The sequence below is a fragment of the Heterocephalus glaber genome, unplaced genomic scaffold, assembly GCF_053883595.1.
Source record: "Heterocephalus glaber isolate CG9 unplaced genomic scaffold, H.glaber_assembly_v1.0 deba00001058, whole genome shotgun sequence".
Classification (NCBI taxonomy): Eukaryota; Metazoa; Chordata; class Mammalia; order Rodentia; family Bathyergidae; genus Heterocephalus; species Heterocephalus glaber.
Window position 1 is genome coordinate 2,707,204 of NW_028258184.1, and position 19,868 is coordinate 2,727,071.

The window sequence follows — 19,868 nt, forward strand, 5'->3', positions numbered from 1 at the left end:
GGAGGACCACAAATTGGAGACCAGGCTGGGCAACTTAGCAAAATGCTATCTCAAAATTTTTAAAAAGTTAAAAAAAGGGTGGAGATGTAGCTCAGTGTGAAGGCCCTGGGTTCAATCCCCAGTAGCAGGCTGCAGGTGTTGTCATGTTAGGACTGAGGACAACTGAAGATTCAAAAGGACCTTTGGAAACCACCTAGCCCTTGTCTTTGGTGTCACAAGAAGACTCCGTACTGTAGGGAGAACAAAACAAAACAAACCCACGCTTCTTCCTAATGAGAGAAAAGGCAAGAATTTAAATCCAGGGTCAGCGTTATTCATTATAGCACCATATTTATATGTAAAATAGAAACTATATAACATAGTAGCTGGAGAATACATGAGATTATTTTATTCATTTAAAATTTAATATTTGAAGATAAGAAGTGAGATCTGAATTTCTCACACTTTTTGACCCCTACCTCATAGTCACCTGCTCACACCACTAAGGGTAAAGTCACAGCTGCAACTACCTCACCATGTGGTTCAGGAACTGGTTCACGGGAGGAGTTTGGGAAGGTTTAGAGATGCCAGATGGAGAAGCAGCCTTGGACCACCATAAGTGGATCGTGATAGGAGATTCTGGTTTTTTGTTTTTGTTTGTTATCTGAGATGAGGTGCAGTTCAAGCTGGCCTTAAACTCACTATGCAGCCCAGGTTAGCCTCAAAATCATGACAATCCTTCTGCCTCAGCCTCCCAAGTGCTGGGATTACAGTCGTGTGCTGGAATGCTGATAAAAAAAAATGCAGATGGTAAAGACCAGACTCAGGAGGGTTCTGCTGCAAACACGGACTGCATTGGCAAGTGGATTTCATGCCATGTGTGTTATCCTTTGTCTATATTTTGCTCATGTCCTGAGACTTTGCAGGAGACTGAAATTAAGAGTGGCAAGACTAATATGGTAGAGGAAATTTCAAGGCAATCCATTGTTGAGGCTGTGGCATGGATACTGCTTGCCCCCTTTAACCAAGCCTATTCTGAAATTCAGGAGCAAAAAACCCTTTTGAAAAGTTTTGAGTTTTGCCAGAAAGGAACCTCTCGTAAACTGAAGCCAGCAGAGATAAAGCACAGGAGAGTCAGGTTGCTAAAAGATTAAGATTTAAAGGAAGCCAAATACTTTACAACAGGACAATAGGAAAAATAGCTTGAGGGCATGAAAGGAATCAGCTAGGTTCCACCCTCAAAATTACAAAAGTGAAAGGCTTTCCTTTGGGGAAAAAAGCCCCAGGGCACCATGCTGCAGAAGGGGCACCCAGAGAATCTGTTGCCTAGGGTTCAGTTCTTATCACGCTGCACTGCAGGCACTTAGGAGACTCCTACAGCCCCAGACAAGGAAGCCTAGCTACTGCTCAAGCTGGCAGCAGATCTTGGTGTTGTTGGTGCTGAGTTTATAGGCATGGAGAATGCAGGATTCGTGAGCTCAGGAAGGCTTCCACTCAGGTTTCAGAAGAAGGCCTGGGAGGCCACACAGTATGCCCAGGAGAGGACAGTGCATGAAGCTGTGAGAGTGAAACTAAAAGTGCACTGGAGATCCCAGGAGGTTGAAGAAGCCTGGAACGTGGAACATCTGAGGAGAGCCACAGGGAGCGAGCAAAGTCAGCCCAAGACAAACCACGAGGGCTACAGCCACCAGGAGCATCACAGGGCAGGGCCACCAAGCCCTTTGGAAATCACATCTTACCACATCCCGTCCTGGGTGCTAGACATGGAACTTTGGAATTTAATGTTTATCCTGCTGGGTTTCAAGTTGCTTTGGTCCAGCGTCTTTCTATCCCCCTGTTCCTCTCTTGGGACAGGCATGTTTACCACAGGCCATTGCATATTGGAAGTGTTTAACTTTTTTTTATTTTTACAGGGGCTCACAGCTAAGAGTTTGCCTTAAGTCTCAGGAGACTTTGGACTTTTCAGCAATGCTGGAACCCTTAGGACTTTGGCAGCTATTAGAGATGAACTAAATGCCTTTTGCTCAGAAATATGCATGAGTTTCTGGGGGTCAGGGACAGAATGTCACAGCTTATACCTACATGTCCCCCTAAAGCCTCGGTGGTCACAGGCAGGACCTTGGAAGGTGACTGGATTATGAGGACTCACAGCTGACTTGCTGTGAGGAGGTGGGGTGTGGTGGGAAGAGGGGGTCACCGTGGGCTTGACCAGGAAGGCTGACTTCCCTCCCCACTGCTCCCTGGACTCACTCCCTGCCTCCTGGACTCCATGCCAGGAGCAGCTCTCCTCCACCATGCCCCGCTGCTCCATGCTGCCCTTCGTTGGAGCCAGCCAACCACAAGCAGACCCTCTACACACTGGGAGCCAAAAACCTTTCCTCCCTAAACCTAGGGTGCCACGCATGGTGACAAAGACACTTCCCTCGCCCTACCGCACAGCACCTGCTGGAACACTGCAGGCTGACTGAACTCTTCCGCCTCCTTCTTCTCATCTCTAACAATGAATTTATCAGCGTCCCCTGCCACCCTCTGGTGGTTCAAGCTGTAGAATGAAATGACGTCTGAATAAAGTGGCTCTGCAAACTATAAAAGAGTGTTACTGAAGTAAAATATCAGTATTATTACAATCAACCTAATAGGCAATGTTTTAATCTCCTCAATTATTTTCCAAAAGAAAAACATAACTAGTTCTTGGCCTTCACACAATTTTAAATGTCATGCCATTTTAACAATCTGGTACCCACAAATTAAGGCTTACCAAAAAAAAAAAAAAAGACATAGAATGCTAACTTTTTATTTTTCATAATTTTTATCACTATTTTTGTGAATTTTGACTTCAAACCTAACACTCATTTCTGAAGTGATATTTTGAAGGACTATTTTCACATTTTTGCTTAGGACTTTACTTTCTCTCTTGTTTAGTAAACACTGATCTATTAATTTTGACGATATGACCATAATTCAGTAATAATTTTCTGTAACAAGAAAAATGATGCTTAAAATGATTCTCCACCTTACCCAAGGTATTTGAGTACTTTAAAATGGAAGAGGCAGGAGTTGACTTCAAACTGTTTCCCCACTAATTCTTCTACCAAAGAAGGGAATTCTTTAATTACCAAACACATTTTTATTTTGTTTTCATTTATAAGTCTATGACAATACCAAACAACAACCACAATACACCCAACTAGTAACAGAGTAATGATAGCCCATGTGCCTTGGATTCCAATCATTATTAAATTTAAAGGTGCCTTTTTATAAAATTAAGCATACTTTTACATAAAACTTTGTTTAATCTGAAAAATTTTGAAAGTAGAAACATTTGTTTATACATTTTGTTTTTAAAAATCTGGAAGTTGGTTTCCATTTTTTAAGTTAGGTTATACCTGGAGGCTCTCTAATCCATTAGTAACAAAGTTGCTGGTGAATATTTCAAAATATTATACTGCCTCGCAAGCACAAGGTCCTGAGTTCAACCCCCGGTACCAAAAAACAAAAACAAAAACAAAACAAACAAAACAAAACAAACAAACAAAACAAATATATATATAAATAAAATATAATATAACATTTCAGGTCAGATTCGTAGTTTCCTGATCATAAATGACTGGTCTAAGATCAGCCACATGCTTACACCAAACAACACCAAACACCAACAACAGTTCAGTATTACTGCACTTTCCATGGTAGAAACTCTTGCAAGTTTGTACAAGTGTAAAAGAGATATGGTGAGGCACACCTATAATGTCAGCACTCCGGGAGGCTGATGCAGGACGCTAACAAGTTCCAGCCCAGCCTGGGCAATTTATGAATTTAGCACGGCCGTCTCAAAATAAAAAACATTAAAAAGGGCCGGGGATATAGCTCAGTACAAAGGCCCTGCGTTCAGTCCCCAGGAACACACACACACACACACACACACACACACACACACACACCCCTACCTTTGTAAGCCTATCATGTATCATTATGTTAAACTCTGAGGGTCTTAACAATTCACAGCAACATTTCCAAAACACACTATCATCTCTGAAGTATTTAAATGCCACCTCTACACAAAACAGGTAATATATTTTCACAACTGCCAGAATTTCTGTACAAATCACATCTAAAAGCACCCCCTTGAAAGTAACTAAGATGCTCTATTCTAATAAGGCACACACTTAAAATAATCTGGAAACAAAAGTTTTAAATCTAAGGCTAACTAAAATCACCAAAGGGAGGGGCTGGGTCAAGCAGATGCGTGGCAACCCTGGGTTGGTCCCCAACGCCCCATCAAAAAAATAAACAAATAAATCGAATGTGAAGGTGGTAAGTGCTGCCTAGTTAATGACTGAATCTATCGATTTGGAAAATCTGTGCGCAGGTCTCAGAGGAAGCACTGTAGCTGGAAATAACAAATTCTGCTACAGAAAGTCACGGCTAGTTTCCATTAACCGCACCTACGCTTTGTACTGCTGCGAAGGTGGCAGCCGAAAGCCTTGATACTCAGTAACATTCAGGAAAATGCCAAGAATGAATCCTGCAGAGTGTCCCGGCATCATTAAAAAAGATTCAGATTAGGGCCGGGAATTTAGCTCAGAGGTTTCCCCGCCTGCTGTGCAAGCGCAAGGACCGGAGTTCGATCCCCGGCACCAAAAAACCCCCCAGAAAACAAAAAACCCAAGATTCAGATTAGCTTCAAATCGGGCATGTGTGCCCAAGTGCTGACTACCAAATTACCCTGTAAGGACACCTTCCGTCCCGGAAAACGTGCAAAACCCGGCTGCGGCTTCTGGGAGCCTCTGGCTCGCGCCCGGTGTAAACCTCACAACCGCCAGGGGCACGGATCGGATCGGGGCTCGGCCGGGAGGGGCGCGTGAAACTTTTAATCCAGCGACCACACAGCCTTCAGATCCGGGCGGCCACCGCCACGCGGGATGTGAACAACTCAGAGACACCCGAGCCCCTAAAAACTGCGGCGTGGGGCGACCGCAGCCCGTCACCCCGGGCGACCCCGCGACCCCTGGGAACAATGAGCTCCGCGGGGGTCGCCCCACAGGGTCGCCCCCAAGCGCGCCAGGTCTCCCGCCCCGGGTAGGGAGGAGAGTGGGGCCGGAGCTGGAGGCCGCGCGAGGGCGACAGAGGCGCGGGGACTCGAGCGCCTCCGCGGCGCCGCTGAAGCCGGGCGCCCCCGGGTGGGCCGGGTGGACGCGCGGCCCCGGGCCCGATCGCGCGGTCCAGCGTGGGGGGCGCTCGGTTCCACGCGCGGCTACTTACGAGGACGCGCTTGGCGCGAAGAAGTCCACGGCGAAGCCGAAGTAGCTGCCCTCGGGGCCGGCGTACTCGGCCGGGCTGTCGGCGTCCAGGTTGAAGGCGCCGCCGGGCGGCGGCAGCAGCGAGAGCGGCGGCAGCAGCAGCAGCAGCAGAGCGCGAGCCATGGCGGGGCGCACGCGGGGCCCACTGCGCTCCTCGGCAGGCGGCCGAGCCTCCCGGGCCGGGGGCAGTGGGGCGCGGGGCGGGGTCGGCGCGGCACTGCGTCCGGGGCCGGGGCGGAGCCGCGGGAGGAGGAGCCGGGCGCGGGAGGAAGTGGGGGTCCGTCCCGGGTGTGGGGGGTGTGGGGGCTCCCCGCGCTGTCGCCGCCTCCCCAGCCGAGTACGGGCCGCGAGGGTCGCGGGTCCCCGCCCGCGCGATCCGGGGCGCCCGCGCCAAAGTGTACGACGCAGCGGCCTCCGAGCGGCTCGCTCCGGCTCCTGCTGCTCGGCCGGGCCGGCTGTCACGGAGGGGGAGGGCGCTCTGTCAGGGTTTGTCGCTTTCTGCCCGGCGCCAGCCCACACACGAACTCCGGACGTAACGACAAACTTCCAGAGCCAGCCCCGCCTCTTGGAGGAGCGCTGGATACACCGGACTGGGGTGGGCCGGGCCCCAAACTCGGCAGCAAGCCTTTGAAGTCAGAGTGGTGGAAGCCTCGTGCTCCGCGTAGGATCTCCCCAGCTGGAGGACTGTTCATTCCTGAAGGCCACTGAGCTCCGAGACGCCCTCTTTCACTCCCAGTTCCAGTCATCTGATCAAGCACAGAATAAGCAATGGATAAAATGCCCGATCAGTGAATGAATGCAAGTGAAATGGTAAGCAGGCTCGCAGAAGTGCTTTCCAGCTTGTTTGTCGTGTGCGAAGAACTTGGTAAAGAGGATAAAATACAAGTGTGTTATGTGGACCTTAAATTCTTACAAGTATTGCAACAGTAATTGTGAACTCTTTTCCAACAATAACCATTAAAACTGAAATCACAGGCCAGGCGTAGCAGTGCTGAGAGTCTCAGAGTTCTGGAGGCCGAGGCAAGAGGAAATCTGACTCCAGTTCAAGATCAGGCTGAGCAACATAGATCTCATGTCAAACAATAAACAAGTAAAATCCCAATCACAATGTGCATTAATCTGATCACTATTAAATAGTCCTGTAAAGGGACATGCATATAAATCAAAACTAAATGCCTTAAAGTTAGAATACTTAGCTGTATTATTTTGATTTTTAAATTTCACTAAAAGATAAGCAGCAAAATGTCTGGTGTATTTTATAACCCATAGCCCAGCATTTAAAAGAAGTTACCATCCACGACAGGAAATCTCACTTGAACATTTACACATAAATACAAACCCACTTTACTCCTCTCTGTGTTCCTAATACACCGGGAGGCCATAAATACGTACCCAGAAACCCAAAGGCTCTGTTAGGCCTTGAAAACCTGAGAACCCACCCCTGTGGAAGGGAGGTCCAGCCAGGCAAGGAGAGCAGCAGACCTTAAACAGGGGCTGGGTCCAGTAAAACTCCTCGTCCTCACTCAGCCCCAGGACACAAGTTCAGACCAGAGGAAGAGGGAAGAAAGATACAAGGATCAGGCAAAGGCAGAAGCCAAAAGACCAGCAAGGCATGTGTGTGCACCACAGCCGGAGGGTCGATACATCCCCAAATAGGCCAGCAAACTGGCACTCAGGACACTATGCTTGAGTCATTCTTCATGACTTTATTTCAAGCAAATGTTCTTGGAGGCTTTGGGAGGCAGGTATCGAGATCTAAACCATAACATTCTGGCCCTGGGCCCTTCAAAAGACTCATGTGCATCTCTATGCAAAATGCACTTAGTCCATCTCTTCGGAGTTGCCAGAGTCCTAATGGCTTGGACCGGCTTTGTTCACTTCTTGCAGCTGTCCTCAGAGGATCCATGTTCCTGGCTTTTCCAACATTCTGAGGTTTTCACTGCACCTTCGGCTTCACTCTCACAGCTTCACACACTACCCTCTCCAGGGGCACATTCTTTGGCCTTCTAGGCCCTCTTCTGAAATCTGGGTGGAAGCCTTCCTGACCACAAAGCTCTCACATTCTGCATGCATTTAAGACCAGCAGTGCGTGGATGACACCAAGGTCTGCTGCAAGCTGGAGCTGCAGCCTGGCCCTTTTGCAACTTGCTAGTTGCAGAGGCCTCTGTGTGCCCAGATGGCTGAGCACAGTGAGCGGAATCCCAGGGAATCAATTCCCTTGAGCCCTTTCTCCAACGGAGTACCCTGGGGTTCTCTTCTCAAAGCAAAATCACTTCTGCAATTTTGAACTTGCAAAGGATTGGGCCTTACTGCTTCCTCATGTAGCCTCAATGCAGCCCTCCTACTTTCCTGATGTAAAGGCTTTTTTTTAATCTAATATTCTTAGCCACCAAATTCTCCTCTGCTCTATCTCTGTAGGCCTCAACTTTACCAGAGCTTCCTTTCTGTTTGAATTAAAAAAACTTTTTACATCACTCAGCTGTTCTCTTTGCTGGTCATTCTCAAATGTAGAGCAGCTAAAAGCTCCCAACAGTACCCATGCTACAGCTGCAACAATAGGCTGTCTTGAAATTTCCTCTATCAGATTAATGAATCTGATAATCTGAGTCTCCTACAAAGTCTGGACAGGAACAAAATGTAGACAAATTTCTTGCCAGAGAATAACATACATGATTGGAAGTCCTTGTTCCCAAGTGAAACCTCCTGAGCTTGGTCTTTTCCATCTGCATTTCTATTAGCATTCTGGTCTTCCAAGCTCTGACCAGAATCTCCCATCAAGATCAGTTACATCGTCCTAGGGCTGTTTCTCCAGCCTGCATCTCCAAATCTTTCCAAGCTTCTCCCACAGACCAGTTCCAGAGGCTTCTGAACAACATGTCAGGTAGTTGCAGCAACAACCCAACTCTTCTGGTACAGAATCTGTCTTAGTTATTTTCTCACTGCTGAGACACAATACTATACTCACAACTCTAAGGAGGAAAGGTTTATTTTGGCTCACAGTTTGTAGAAGTCTCAGTACATAGTCGGCTGGCTCCAGGGCAGGGTGGCATGGCAGAGGAGAAACAGCTCATGGCATGGTAGCAGGAAGAGAGAGAGATGAAGGGAGGAGGGAGACAGACCCTTCCAGGCCACAGCCCCAGTGACCACCATTTCTGCCGGACTTCACTTCCCAACAGCACATTTAGCTATAAACTCATCAGTGGACTAATTCGCTGATGAGCATCATACTCCTATGACCAACTTACAAGAGCATGAGGCTGTGCAGGACATTTAGATATGAAGCATAACACAAAGCAAAGAACTTGTCTTTAAAAACCAACAGCTGGGCATGGTACTGCATACCTGAAATTCCAGCACTCTGGGAGGCTGAGGCAGGAGGGTCACAAGTTTGAGCCCAGCCTAAGCAACTCAGTAACTTAGGGAGACCCTCTCTCAAAATCTTCAAAAATTTTATAAAGGGCTGGGGATGTAGCTCCGTGCAAAGTTCAACCCCAAATACCACAAAAATAAGTAAATATAAATGAAATACAGTAAAAATTTCTAGGAGAAAACAGTGAAGTAGCCCAATGCCTTAAGGAATTTAGAGTTGTAAACAGGCATCACTGTGCGACCACATTTGGGCAGTCACCCACAACCCACATGGCGGCAAATTTTATTATAGACCATGTCAGTGCAGCCAATGCCTGTCCAGAGCCCACATTTTGCTGAGTACCTGGTGCCTGGGAGAGAGGAAAAGCATATTTTATTCTATGAAAGAAAAGCAATGCCCCTCCCCATCCATAGTGCAATTCTTTGTGTATATGTTAATAATTTTTCCAGTTAGAAGAACTGCTTGAGATGTCCACAGTAAGTAGAAACCTCACTTTTTTTTTTTTACAGAAAAATACATTAAGATATTATGTAGCAAAAAGATTTTTTTCTCTGAGTTTTCCTTAAAATCTTAACTTCTTTGGTTTCCATCAGTTCAACTGCCAGGATTCAGTTCCTGGCTTCACCAAGCTCTGGTTGTGTGACCCTGGCAATATCAATCCAACCATCCCCTGCCTTGATTTTTTTTTCTATAAGATGGAAATGACAATAGTGTCTGTCACATAAAATTGAATGCACTTGCTACCATGAACACTGCTACTACCACCATACTAGCCTAGCGCAGTAGTATAGTGAACTTGCATTATTGTTATTGATTTCTTAGTTCTCAGACCACTTCTCCAACAGTTCCTTTAATGACTGTCATCACTAGGGCCCCCGGCTTTGTTTCTCTACTCAGTTCAGTGATATCAAAACAAGTGAAAAGAAATCTCCAACTGTATCGCTTAAGGAATAGCAAGGTGTTCCTAACAGACCTAAACCCTCCTGCAGTCCTCCCCTCTGCCCTCTGCTCACCCAGCCCCAGGGTTTATAGCTGTGATCTGTCCAGCTCTCCCCTGCTGCCCCCACCCTATTTCCAGCACAGTGAGCCTGACTCTGCCTCTCTGGGCTTCAACACCAGCCCCAGGGAAAATGTGGGGAAAAATCTTCACCTGCTGTTCCTCAGACAAAGGTCTACTATCTCAAATCTATAAAGAACTTAAAAAGATCAGACCTCCCAAATTTAAAGACCCAATCCAAAAATGCTCATGTAAAATGAACAGACGTTTCTCAGACAAAGAAGTAGAAATAGCAAGTAAACATATGAAAAATTGTTCAACATCACTGGTCATTTGAAAGATGCAAATGGAAACAACACTGAGATTCCACCTCACTCCAGAAAGAATGGCTGCTATCATGAAATCAACCAATAACAAATGTTGGCGGGGCTGTGGGGAAAGAGGAACACTGCTCCACTGCTGGTGGGAGTGCAGACTGGTGCAACCACTGTGGAAATCAGTATGGAGATGCCTCAAAGAACTAGGACTGGAAGTCCCATTTGACCCAGCTATTCCCTTGCCGAGTATCTTCCCCAGAGAATTAAAAGAATCATACCACAGTGATATATGTGCCCCCATTTTTATAGCAGCACAATTTGTTATAGCTAAAACTTGGAAGCAGCCCAATTGCCCATCAACAGGAGACTGGATAAAGAAAGTGTGAGTTTTTAAAAAGAAAAGGGAGTACTACTCAGCCATAAAAAATGAGAAATTAGGGCCAGGGATTTAGCTCAGTGATTCTGCTGTCTGCCTTGAAGGCAGAAGGACCCGAGTTTAATCCCTGTTACCAAAAAAAGAGAAATTAAAGACATTTATAGATAAATGAATGCACATTGAGGTCATACTCTTAAGTGAAATAAACAGGACACATATGTGTAAATAGCAGATAGTTTCTCTTGTCTGAGAAACTGAAAGTGTAAATAAGGACTAAAAGGTATAATAGATAATGTGAAAGAGGAAGAAAAGGGGTAAAGGGGAAGGGTAAGTGGGAGGTGTAGGGGAAAAGAAAGAAGGGAATGGAATTAATATGAGAAAATGAAAAAATGGAAACAAAATCTTTGTAAATAGGGAGGGGTGGAGGGGTTGAAGGGAGGGCAGGGGAAGGGGGAAAAATAAGAACCAAGAGAGATTATGTAAAGGTGCATATCTCCAATGATGAATGTCATTATATTGTATACCTAAAATGTACCAATAAAATTCATTTAAAAAAGTGAAGATTGTGATTCTTATAAGATTGAATAATTCGCCAAGATCACAAAGTTTAGTATACCAGAGGTAGAGTTTTACAATATAAAAACACAGAAGAATAGAATAGTCAACAGAGACACAATATACTCAAAGTAATCTGAAATTTTACTTAACAAGTTATATTTTCCATAGCATGTTTGTCTGTAACGGGTTCAAATTAAATTTTATCATTGATTGTATTCATCAAATAAGTTCTACATCGCCAAGATTTGTCCAAGAAGAAATTATGAAAACATGTGGAGGGATGATTTTATTAAAAACTAATAAAGGTCTTAACTACTGAAGTATTACTTTTTTTTTTTTGGTACCAGAGATCGAACTCTGGACCTTGCGCTTGTGAGGCAGGCGGTGGAACCACTGAGCTAAATCCCTGGCCCTGAAGTATTACTATTGAGAAAGTATTCCTAAGTGAATATTTTGTGGACCAATATGAAAGAGACAGCCAAATGTGGTGCATGCCTGTAATGCAGCTACTTGGGAGGCTGAGGCAGGGAGATCACAAATGGAGGCCAGACTGGCCAATTTAGCCAGACCCTTTCTCTAAATAAAAAAGGAGGGGGCTGGAGATGTAGCTTAGCGCCCCTTGGGTTCAACGCCTGTGTCAAGAAAAAAGAAGAGAGTTTTATACGTGTCTTCTGTGGGCTAATATCTGTACGTCTCCTGGTCTCCACGTCCTCGTGGGTTAGGAGGAATTGGTGACAATCTCCAGTCTTCCTCATTCCCAAGAGCCTGGGAGCCCGAGACCTCCGAGGGTCACTAGGGCGGTCACTGTGGCCTCATTCCACTGTCTTTACCTCCGCTAGAAAGAGCAGAGCAGCGATCACCGAGGCCACTTAGCAGTGTCAGGAAGGAGGGGAAATGTTTCTCATCCTCTTTGATAGGCAGCGCTGCTCTATGTTACAGCTATGAGAAACTGGCCACTGTCGGTCGTTCCGCACGTTAGGAAAAGTTTGTCATACACTGAGGAAGGAGTTTCGGTTTGTTGGTGGACATATAGACATACGCTAGTTCTCTTGTGCAGAGAAGGAAACAAAAACTAAGATTTTGAAGCTTTAAAAGCAAAAAGTACTGTTTTTCTAATGGGTTTAACTTAAATATTAAGTGCTGCTTCATAGTAATATCTACTGTCTAGAAAGCTTCTCTTGATTTCCCCACTTAGGACTGAATATGTTAATAACAAAATACTGTCTTTTTTCTCTAGTTTGAGTAAATAAAAACATTTCACCCTCCAAATATTTCTTTTCTTCAACATGCACGCATTTCACTTATATAATGTGGTTTTAATATTTTTATTTTGTCTTTTTCAACACGAAAGGACTTAAAGATTTTTGGGGGGGGTACCGGGGATCGAACTCAGGACCTCGCGCTTGCCAGGCGGGCTCTGTGCCGCTGAGCTAAATTGCGGCCCCGCGACTTCAAGATCGTATTGATTATTTTCCGGATAAAAACCCTAAGATTGTAACACACACAAATGCCAAAATTGAAAATGAATGGCAGAACTATGTAACCTCAACTGTGAAGAAAAATTGGTGAACAGATCAAGAAAATATATGTTAATGCTTGGCTAGCGTCCTCAAGCCCTGGGTTTCACCCTGTGCACCGGAACGGAAGGAGGGAGGGGGAGGGGGAGAGGGGGAGGGGGAGAGGGGGAGGGGGAGAGGGGGAGGGGGGGCGGGAGAAAGGGAGCCTGTGATTCAGCACCTGGAGGTCGGGACCCGAGGCCCAGCAGCGTTTCCGTTTCCGTTTCCGTTTCCGGGGGAGGGGGGCAGGAAGAGTGTGTGACCCATGAGGCTTGCGGGTCGCCGGCTTGTGTGGGGACAGCGTCCCTTCCTCCCAGCCCTGCCCCTCGGGCACCTTCCTCCTCCTTGCGGACACCGCTGACTCTGCTCTCGCTCCACCGTAGTCCAGCCTTCAGCTCTTCTCGGGAGGTTTACAAAGAGCCTCATTTTCTCCTTTCCCTCTAAAATGGCTCATATTTACAAGTCTAATGCAGTCACAGTTTCACACCCAGTTACTTTCTTGTATTTGCTTCCTGGTGTTTTTAACAGTGTTTGAATATTGTGTTTAATCTTGGTATTTTTTTCCATGATAAATCCCCAGTTCCTTAAAGATAGGGGCAATGTCTCCTTAATTTACGTGTTCTTCTGTGATCCTGAACACATAGCACTGCATTCATATTTTTAAAATGTTCTGAAGAACTCACAGTTGCCAGATGGTTGCTGCTGAGCAGCAAGAAGCCATTGTGCATCTGTGGAAGGACAAAAGGAAGGATCGCCAAATACGAAGGCCAGCGCTTGCCTCGTGTATGCCCAAGGCCCCGGGTGGATCCCCAACACCGCCCCAAAATGTACAAATGAAAAAGCAACTGGCAGCTTTATAAATGGAATGCATGAGATAAATGCAGTAGTGCATATTCTTCCATAAATGAATGTGTCCTTTTCAAGAAGTAGAAAAGCCAAGGACATGTAGTGGATTCCTTATACAATTAGCAAAGAAATAGGATTGTGCTACTAATTTAACTGTGAATCGTGTGTCTTAGATTCTGAGGTTATTTTTCATTTCTTGTTGCAATTTAGGATTAAAGTTTGGGGTTTATGAAGAAGATCAGAATTAATCACAAAGAACAAGAGATGTCCACTCCTGGGGTCCTCTGTGTCTCACTGGGGAACCATGGTGCCCTCAAGTTGGGCATCCTCAACTTAGGCTGTGCGTGGCAACTCTCAGGATTGCTTCACATGATCAACATGCAAAACACGGGGGATCATGCATCTTATTGTACCAAAATTGAAACAATCACGGCATTTCTTACCTTTTCACTACTGCAGGAGATCCTGTTTTTTTCTTTTTTTTTTTTTTAGGACAGGGTCTCGCTATGTAGTTCAGACTGGCCTTGAACTCACTGTGCAGCCTTGGCTGGCCTTGAACTTGAGGCAATCCTCCTGCCTCAGCTTCCTGAGTGCTGGGACTACAGGTGTCTGTCCACCACCATGCCCAGCCAGGAGATTTGTTTGAAAGACTTGAATGAAGCGTTGAGACCTCTAATTGGTGGGAGGAAATATGGCACTTTTTTCAATATGGCACTTTGTACTACAAGAAAGATCCAGGCTGAGAAGAGGGTGATATTGTCTTAAGTTATTTTCTATACCTGAAAGCCAAATTAGAGGCTTAGCTATAGAAATCAAAGAGGGGTATGGCAGTGCACACTTGGAATCCCAGCACTGAGAGAGGCTGAAGCAGGAGGATCTCAAATGTGGGTCCTACATGGGCAATTTAACAAGACCAAAAAAGTGAACGAATGGGTGGCAGAGGATAGCACTCAGCAGCGAGCACCCTGGGGTTCAGTCCCCAGTGTGGGGTTGTGGGGGCGCAAGCTATTTGTGGTATGTTTGGAATTAGCTTCCAGAACACGCAGGGCCGAGGTGTCTCTCAGCTCGGAACACTTGTCTAATACCTTCGAGCCCCTCAGTTCAAGCCCTGCGTGCCACAAAAACAAAACAAAACCAGAAAGAAAAAAAACATAAAAATTTTTAAAAAATCACTCATTTATGTCATGACTCATAGACAGAATCAGGTGGGGTCATTTAAAATGTTTCCGGCACCTGATCAATGATTGCTAATACTTTCCTCATCATCATCATACTGCACAATCAGAGCCAGCACTACTTCCTGTGGGGTTATGATAAATGTAAATCTCCAGCACCAGGAGACCTTTAAAATCTATTTTACACTTATATTTATTTTGTCCTTGAAAAAAACCAGCAAAAAATATGTTACTAATGACAAAACACATGCCTCACATAATACCTTACCTACCTGTAATTCCTGAAACTCTTTGCCACCTGTTTTCACCCTACTACTGTTTAGTAGCTGTTGTCTAAATGATGATGAATTTTGTTTAGTAAGTCAGAATCATCATGTTTCAGAGGCACAGGTAGACATATGCCTACAGAACAACAATTTTTGCAGAAAAACTTTTTTTTGCTGGTACCGGGAATCGAACTCAGGACCTTGCAGTTGCCAAGAAGGCTGCACCACCACTGAGCTAAATCCCTAGCCCCTGCAGAAAATATAAATATCAAGAGTGCCTGGAGGGTTAGCTGTGGAGGAAGCACATGCTTAGCAGAAGCAGGGCCCTGGATTCAAACCCCAGCCATATTGGGTAGGGAAAGGGGCAGACCTGGGGCCAGCTAGGGTGGGGACAGGAATTGGAGGACCAGCAGACTGACTGGTCCCTGGCTAGGCCGGATCAAGGGTCAAGAGGCCCAAAACATGTTTAGAAGAAGGAGGAAGGACAGAAGGAGAAGCTGACTTAATCATCAAATGTGTATGAAGGGCCCCCCGCCCCGAAAGCCCAAGGCTTCAAAGTGGGCTTGAGCCCCCAGCATGAAATGGGTAAGACCCCTCTCGAGAACTGGTAGATTGATTAGACAGATCTCAGTTGTGAACAGGACAATGCTATGTGCCAAGCTCTCTATTAAAATGTTTTACATGGATTCAGCTGCTTACTAACAATGCAGTTGTTGAATAGGATAATTTAACAAATTCGGTGCTGGGCATGGTGGCATATGCCTGTAATCCCAGCACTTGGGGGGGGGGGCTGAGGCAGCAGGATCACTGTGAGTTCAAGGCCAACCTGAACTACCCAGTGTGAACCTGTCTCAAAACAAAACAAAACAAAAAAAACAAAAAATCAACCAAACAAAAAAACAAATGTGGTGATCTTAAATGATATTGTCTTCAGGAGGATCCCAATTCTCCATCTCTGGGGTGGAAGCTAGACTTTGCAGATTGTCTTTGTTTATTTTTGGTTTTGTTTTCTGAAACAAGGTCTTGCTCTGTAAGTCCAGGCCAGCCTCAAACTTGCCATCCTTCTGACTCAGCCTCCTGAGTGCTGGGATTCCAGGCCTGCACCACCATTGGGATGGAAGTGCTTTTAATGATTACAGAGTGAAGAGGAAGGGACGGAAGCTGTAAGACAGTGTTTGCCCTGGAGTTTAATACACTTTGGGAGCTACTTGTTACTCAGCAGTAGGTAACTAATACAGTGCATCGAGAGAGCTGCAGTTTGCTAGGGTCACAGAGCTCGGATGTGTGAGTCCATCCCCTCAGGTCACCACAGCTGAGGCGACCACACAACTCACTGTCCAGCTGAGGTGCCCTAGAGGGTAATGAGGGACTAGAATTATTAGCAATGACGTTGTTACAGCAGGCAGCAGTTATACCCTGGAATGCTCCAGTGAACCGGAGCGTGTGGCAGCACCACTGATTATAGCCTGTGCTCAACTGCTGCACAGTTGGGTTTCCGACATCTGTAACTCTCCATATGACTGCCCAACAATGGAACCTGAGCGTGAAGAAAGGATAATCCATCCACCTGTCTGACAGCATCTGCTAGTGTCTACTCCATATTCACTGCCCCCGTTGTGTTCGGTAATAAAACCCTGATATTGTGTGGTAAGAGAAATCACCCAGCTTGAAACACATCAGTAGAAGTTGTCCAGTGAGGCTTCAAAAGTGCTCTTATGATTTTTGTGGTACAGGAGATTGAACTTGGAACCTTCTGCTTTTGAGGCAGGCGGCAGAACCAGTGAGCTAAATCCCCGGCCCAAAAGTGCTCTTATGAAGGGGCGGCAAGCTTAAGTCCCGGGAACCCTTCTTCCTCTGCAATTTCTTTACAGCTGCTACACGGAACGTAAGTGTGATGGGTGGACTTGCAGCAGCTGCACTGTGAACAGAGAAACAGCTTGGTAAGTGACGTCAGGATCTAAGAAGTACAAACCAGAAAGTTTCTGATAGCTATGGATTCACTATGCCAGGCTTCAACTGTAAGCATTCACACTGTGCTTTGTGAGGGGAAAATATGTCAGTCTTTGGGTAAGATGCTATTATTTGGGCTTTCAGTTATACTTCCACTAATTTGTTTCTCATTAATAAATCCACCTTAACTCCTCAAACAAGGAGTTAAATTAACTGCCAACCATTTTTATTCTTACCCTACTTTGACAGAAATAGTTCTGATCCCTTCTCCTACTTTTTAAAGTAGCCCAAACAGAAGCTTTGTCTAGCAGATTTCTTGATGATGCAGAATTACTACTTCCAGGGCCAGTCTGTCCCCATTTTGGTTACTTTGTGAGCTTTCTATGCTCCGTGGAAGCTCGGCGGTGTTAATCAGACACACACGAATGGAGTTGTCGTGACTAACACCCTAATTTTAGATGACCTGGTGCTTTCCCCAATGCTGTGCCTTTCAAATGATTCACTTGGGGGTTTTCTAAAATCTCCACTCTTACTTCCTCTAAAACTTGCACCCTAATTAAGGATTTCTACCTTTCAATCATTCTGGAAATGTGCTAGGGGATTTTCATGGAATGTTAAATATTCGGATTTAACAGGAAACGATAATGTTCACTAAGGAGTTGGAGGCAGAGCTCCTAATTACATAATTGAATTAGGTTTAGCTCGCAGGAACAACAACAACAAAAAAGAATCAAAGGTTTGGCTCATGTTCCGCATTTTTGTGAAGCACAAAGGCAATTCTACAGACCTTTCCCCTTAAGTTCTGAAAAAATAATTACTATTATGAAGACAGTTACATGCATTAATTCCACTGTTTAGACATGGGCTAGATTGCTTAGGAATCTGAGCTAACTTTTCTTTCTTTTTTTTTTTTTTTTTTTTTTCCAGTTTTTTGAGATAGGATCTCACTAAATAGTCCAGCCTGGTCTTAAATTTGAGATTCTCCTGCCACAGCTTCCTGAGTACTAGAATCACAGGTGTGTGCCACCATGCCTAGGTTGAGTTAACATTTTTTTATTCTAAATCTGTCAGTTTAAAATATTTTTAACACAATTTGAAGTAACTGTTTAAAGTAACTTTAATAAAACACTCCCTATGTGGACTAAATCTTCATACATCTAAAAAATCTGGGATAACTATATGGAAGAAAACTGCAAGGACAACCCACTGATTATGGCTAACCCAAAATGTGATATAGTAAATGACATTGTCAAGAAGAACATAAGACTCAGCCATAAAGAACGAGAAACTAGAGACATTTATAGTTAAATGGATGCATATTGAGGCCATCCTCTTAAGTGAAATAAATAGGACACACATGTGCAAATACCGAAGAGTTTCTCTAGTGTGAGAAACTGAAAGTGTAAATAAGGATTAAAATGATTAAAATGAATAATTGATAATTTGAAATTCGAAGAAAAGGTTCAAAGGGGTAGGGGTGGCAGGAGGGGAAGGGGAGAGGTCAGAGTTACAGGCTGGAATCTGCAAAGAATCCATGTATAGATTGTGTTTAAAACTATAGGAAGAGATGTAGATCGAGACTAGGCTGGAGCTCACCAGTGGGTTGGGAAGGAAGAGTCACTGAGATCAAAGGAGAGGAGGGTGTGTTTCCAGAAGAAGCACATACAGCTATGTACAGTACACAGTACTCGATAGTGTGATAAATGACTGTTACTGTTTTAGGTACTTATCATAACATGCTGTGCTTTTCATCCTTTAGGGCATAATCCTGCTTATATAAAAGCATTTACTATAAAACAGTGTGTTGCTATGCCGGTGGTAGCCTCATGTGTCTCGTGTTTAACTGCGTATGTGTATAATATCAAGGGGCCATCATAGATGGTGGACATATACCTTCTCGGTTTGCACTTAGAAGTTGGCACTCTGTGTGGTATTTTGGGATACACACGGATGAAATTGTCTAATAACATATTTCTCAGATTATATTTCCATCACATGTCACATGACTGCATTGAAATTGAAATTTAAAAAAATTTGGCCTATGTGGAGTCTACTCGTTAATTAGAATTTTTTTCCAGACCACTATTTGTTCAATATTAGTTTTGAAAATCTTTTTAAAACAAATCACATCCTTTGATGTCTTGTTAATGCTTGAGATTTTTTTTGAATTATATGGAAAAATGTTTAAGTACTTTTCAGTTTTGCTTTGGTTGAGTTTATTATATTTGAATATTATTATGGTTTTTTCCCTTGCATTATTTTTCTTTGAATAATTTTAATTTTTGTATATGTGTGTGTTCAGTGGATGATAATAAAGTTATACATTTAAAAAAAAAAAGAAGAACATAAGCTGGGTGTGGTGGCAGATGGCCATAATTCAACTCTCTAGGAGACCCAGGAAGAGGGTCATAAATTAGGGCCCAGCCTGGGCAATTGAGTGACTTAATGAGACCCTGTCTCAAAATTTTAAAACAGTGCTGGAGGTACAGCTCAGTGTGAAGCCCCTGGGTTCAATGCCCAGAATAAGACAAGGAACAGAAAGAAGACAAAGAAGGGGGGAAAGAAGAAGAGATGGGGAAGAAGAGCTCTGGAAACAGTGGCACAAGCCTGCAATCCCAGTTACTTTGGAGGCTGAGGCAGGAGGATGAAAAGCTAAGGTCAGGCAACTTAGCAAGACCCTGTCTGACAGGTAGAGAGAGAGAGAGAGAGAGGGAAAGACAGAAAGAAAAGGAGCGAGGAAAACTAAGGAGGAGGAGAACTAAGACTGGATGTGCACTTGATAGGGAAGGAATAGGTCATATTGTCTAGTAGAACTTAATGCTGTAATGGGAATACTCTATGTCGATACTGGCCAAATCCTCATGTCGCCCACATGTAGTGACTGAGTCCCCCACCTTTTGGAGACAGGATCTCACTCTGTAGTTCAGGCTGGCCTTGAACTCACTATGTAGTCCAGGCTGGACTTGGACTCACAGCGATCTTCCTGCCTCAGCCTCTGGAGTGCTGAGACTACAAGAGTGCACCACCCTGCCCAGTTTTTCCTGAGTCCTTGACATGTGACTGGCGTGATGAAGAAATTAAACTGCACTCTAAAAGCTGCACTGTCACTCGTGCAGCTCCAGGCCGGATGGTGTTTTATTGCTGGTGTTCCTACAAAGGCCAGAGAACCAGACTGGGTGGG

General features: G+C 44.8%; 1 protein-coding gene across 4 annotated transcripts in view; it reads right to left on the minus strand.

Annotated features, from left to right (window-relative positions):
- Positions 1–6,369, minus strand: part of Itgav (integrin subunit alpha V) — an 86,690-nt gene extending 80,321 nt beyond the window's left edge. For 2 of the 4 annotated variants that reach the window (XM_087209639.1, XM_087209638.1), the window contains exon 1: positions 5,239–6,369. In XM_087209639.1, the coding sequence (XP_087065765.1) occupies positions 5,239–5,399 (161 nt within the window). In that variant the 5' untranslated portion in view covers positions 5,400–6,369. Of the gene's footprint in view, positions 1–2,421; positions 3,494–5,238 lie in introns of those variants that run through there. The other 2 variants (XM_087209641.1, XM_087209640.1) reach the window with 1 other exon arrangement.
- Positions 6,370–19,868: the final 13,499 nt, after the last annotated feature.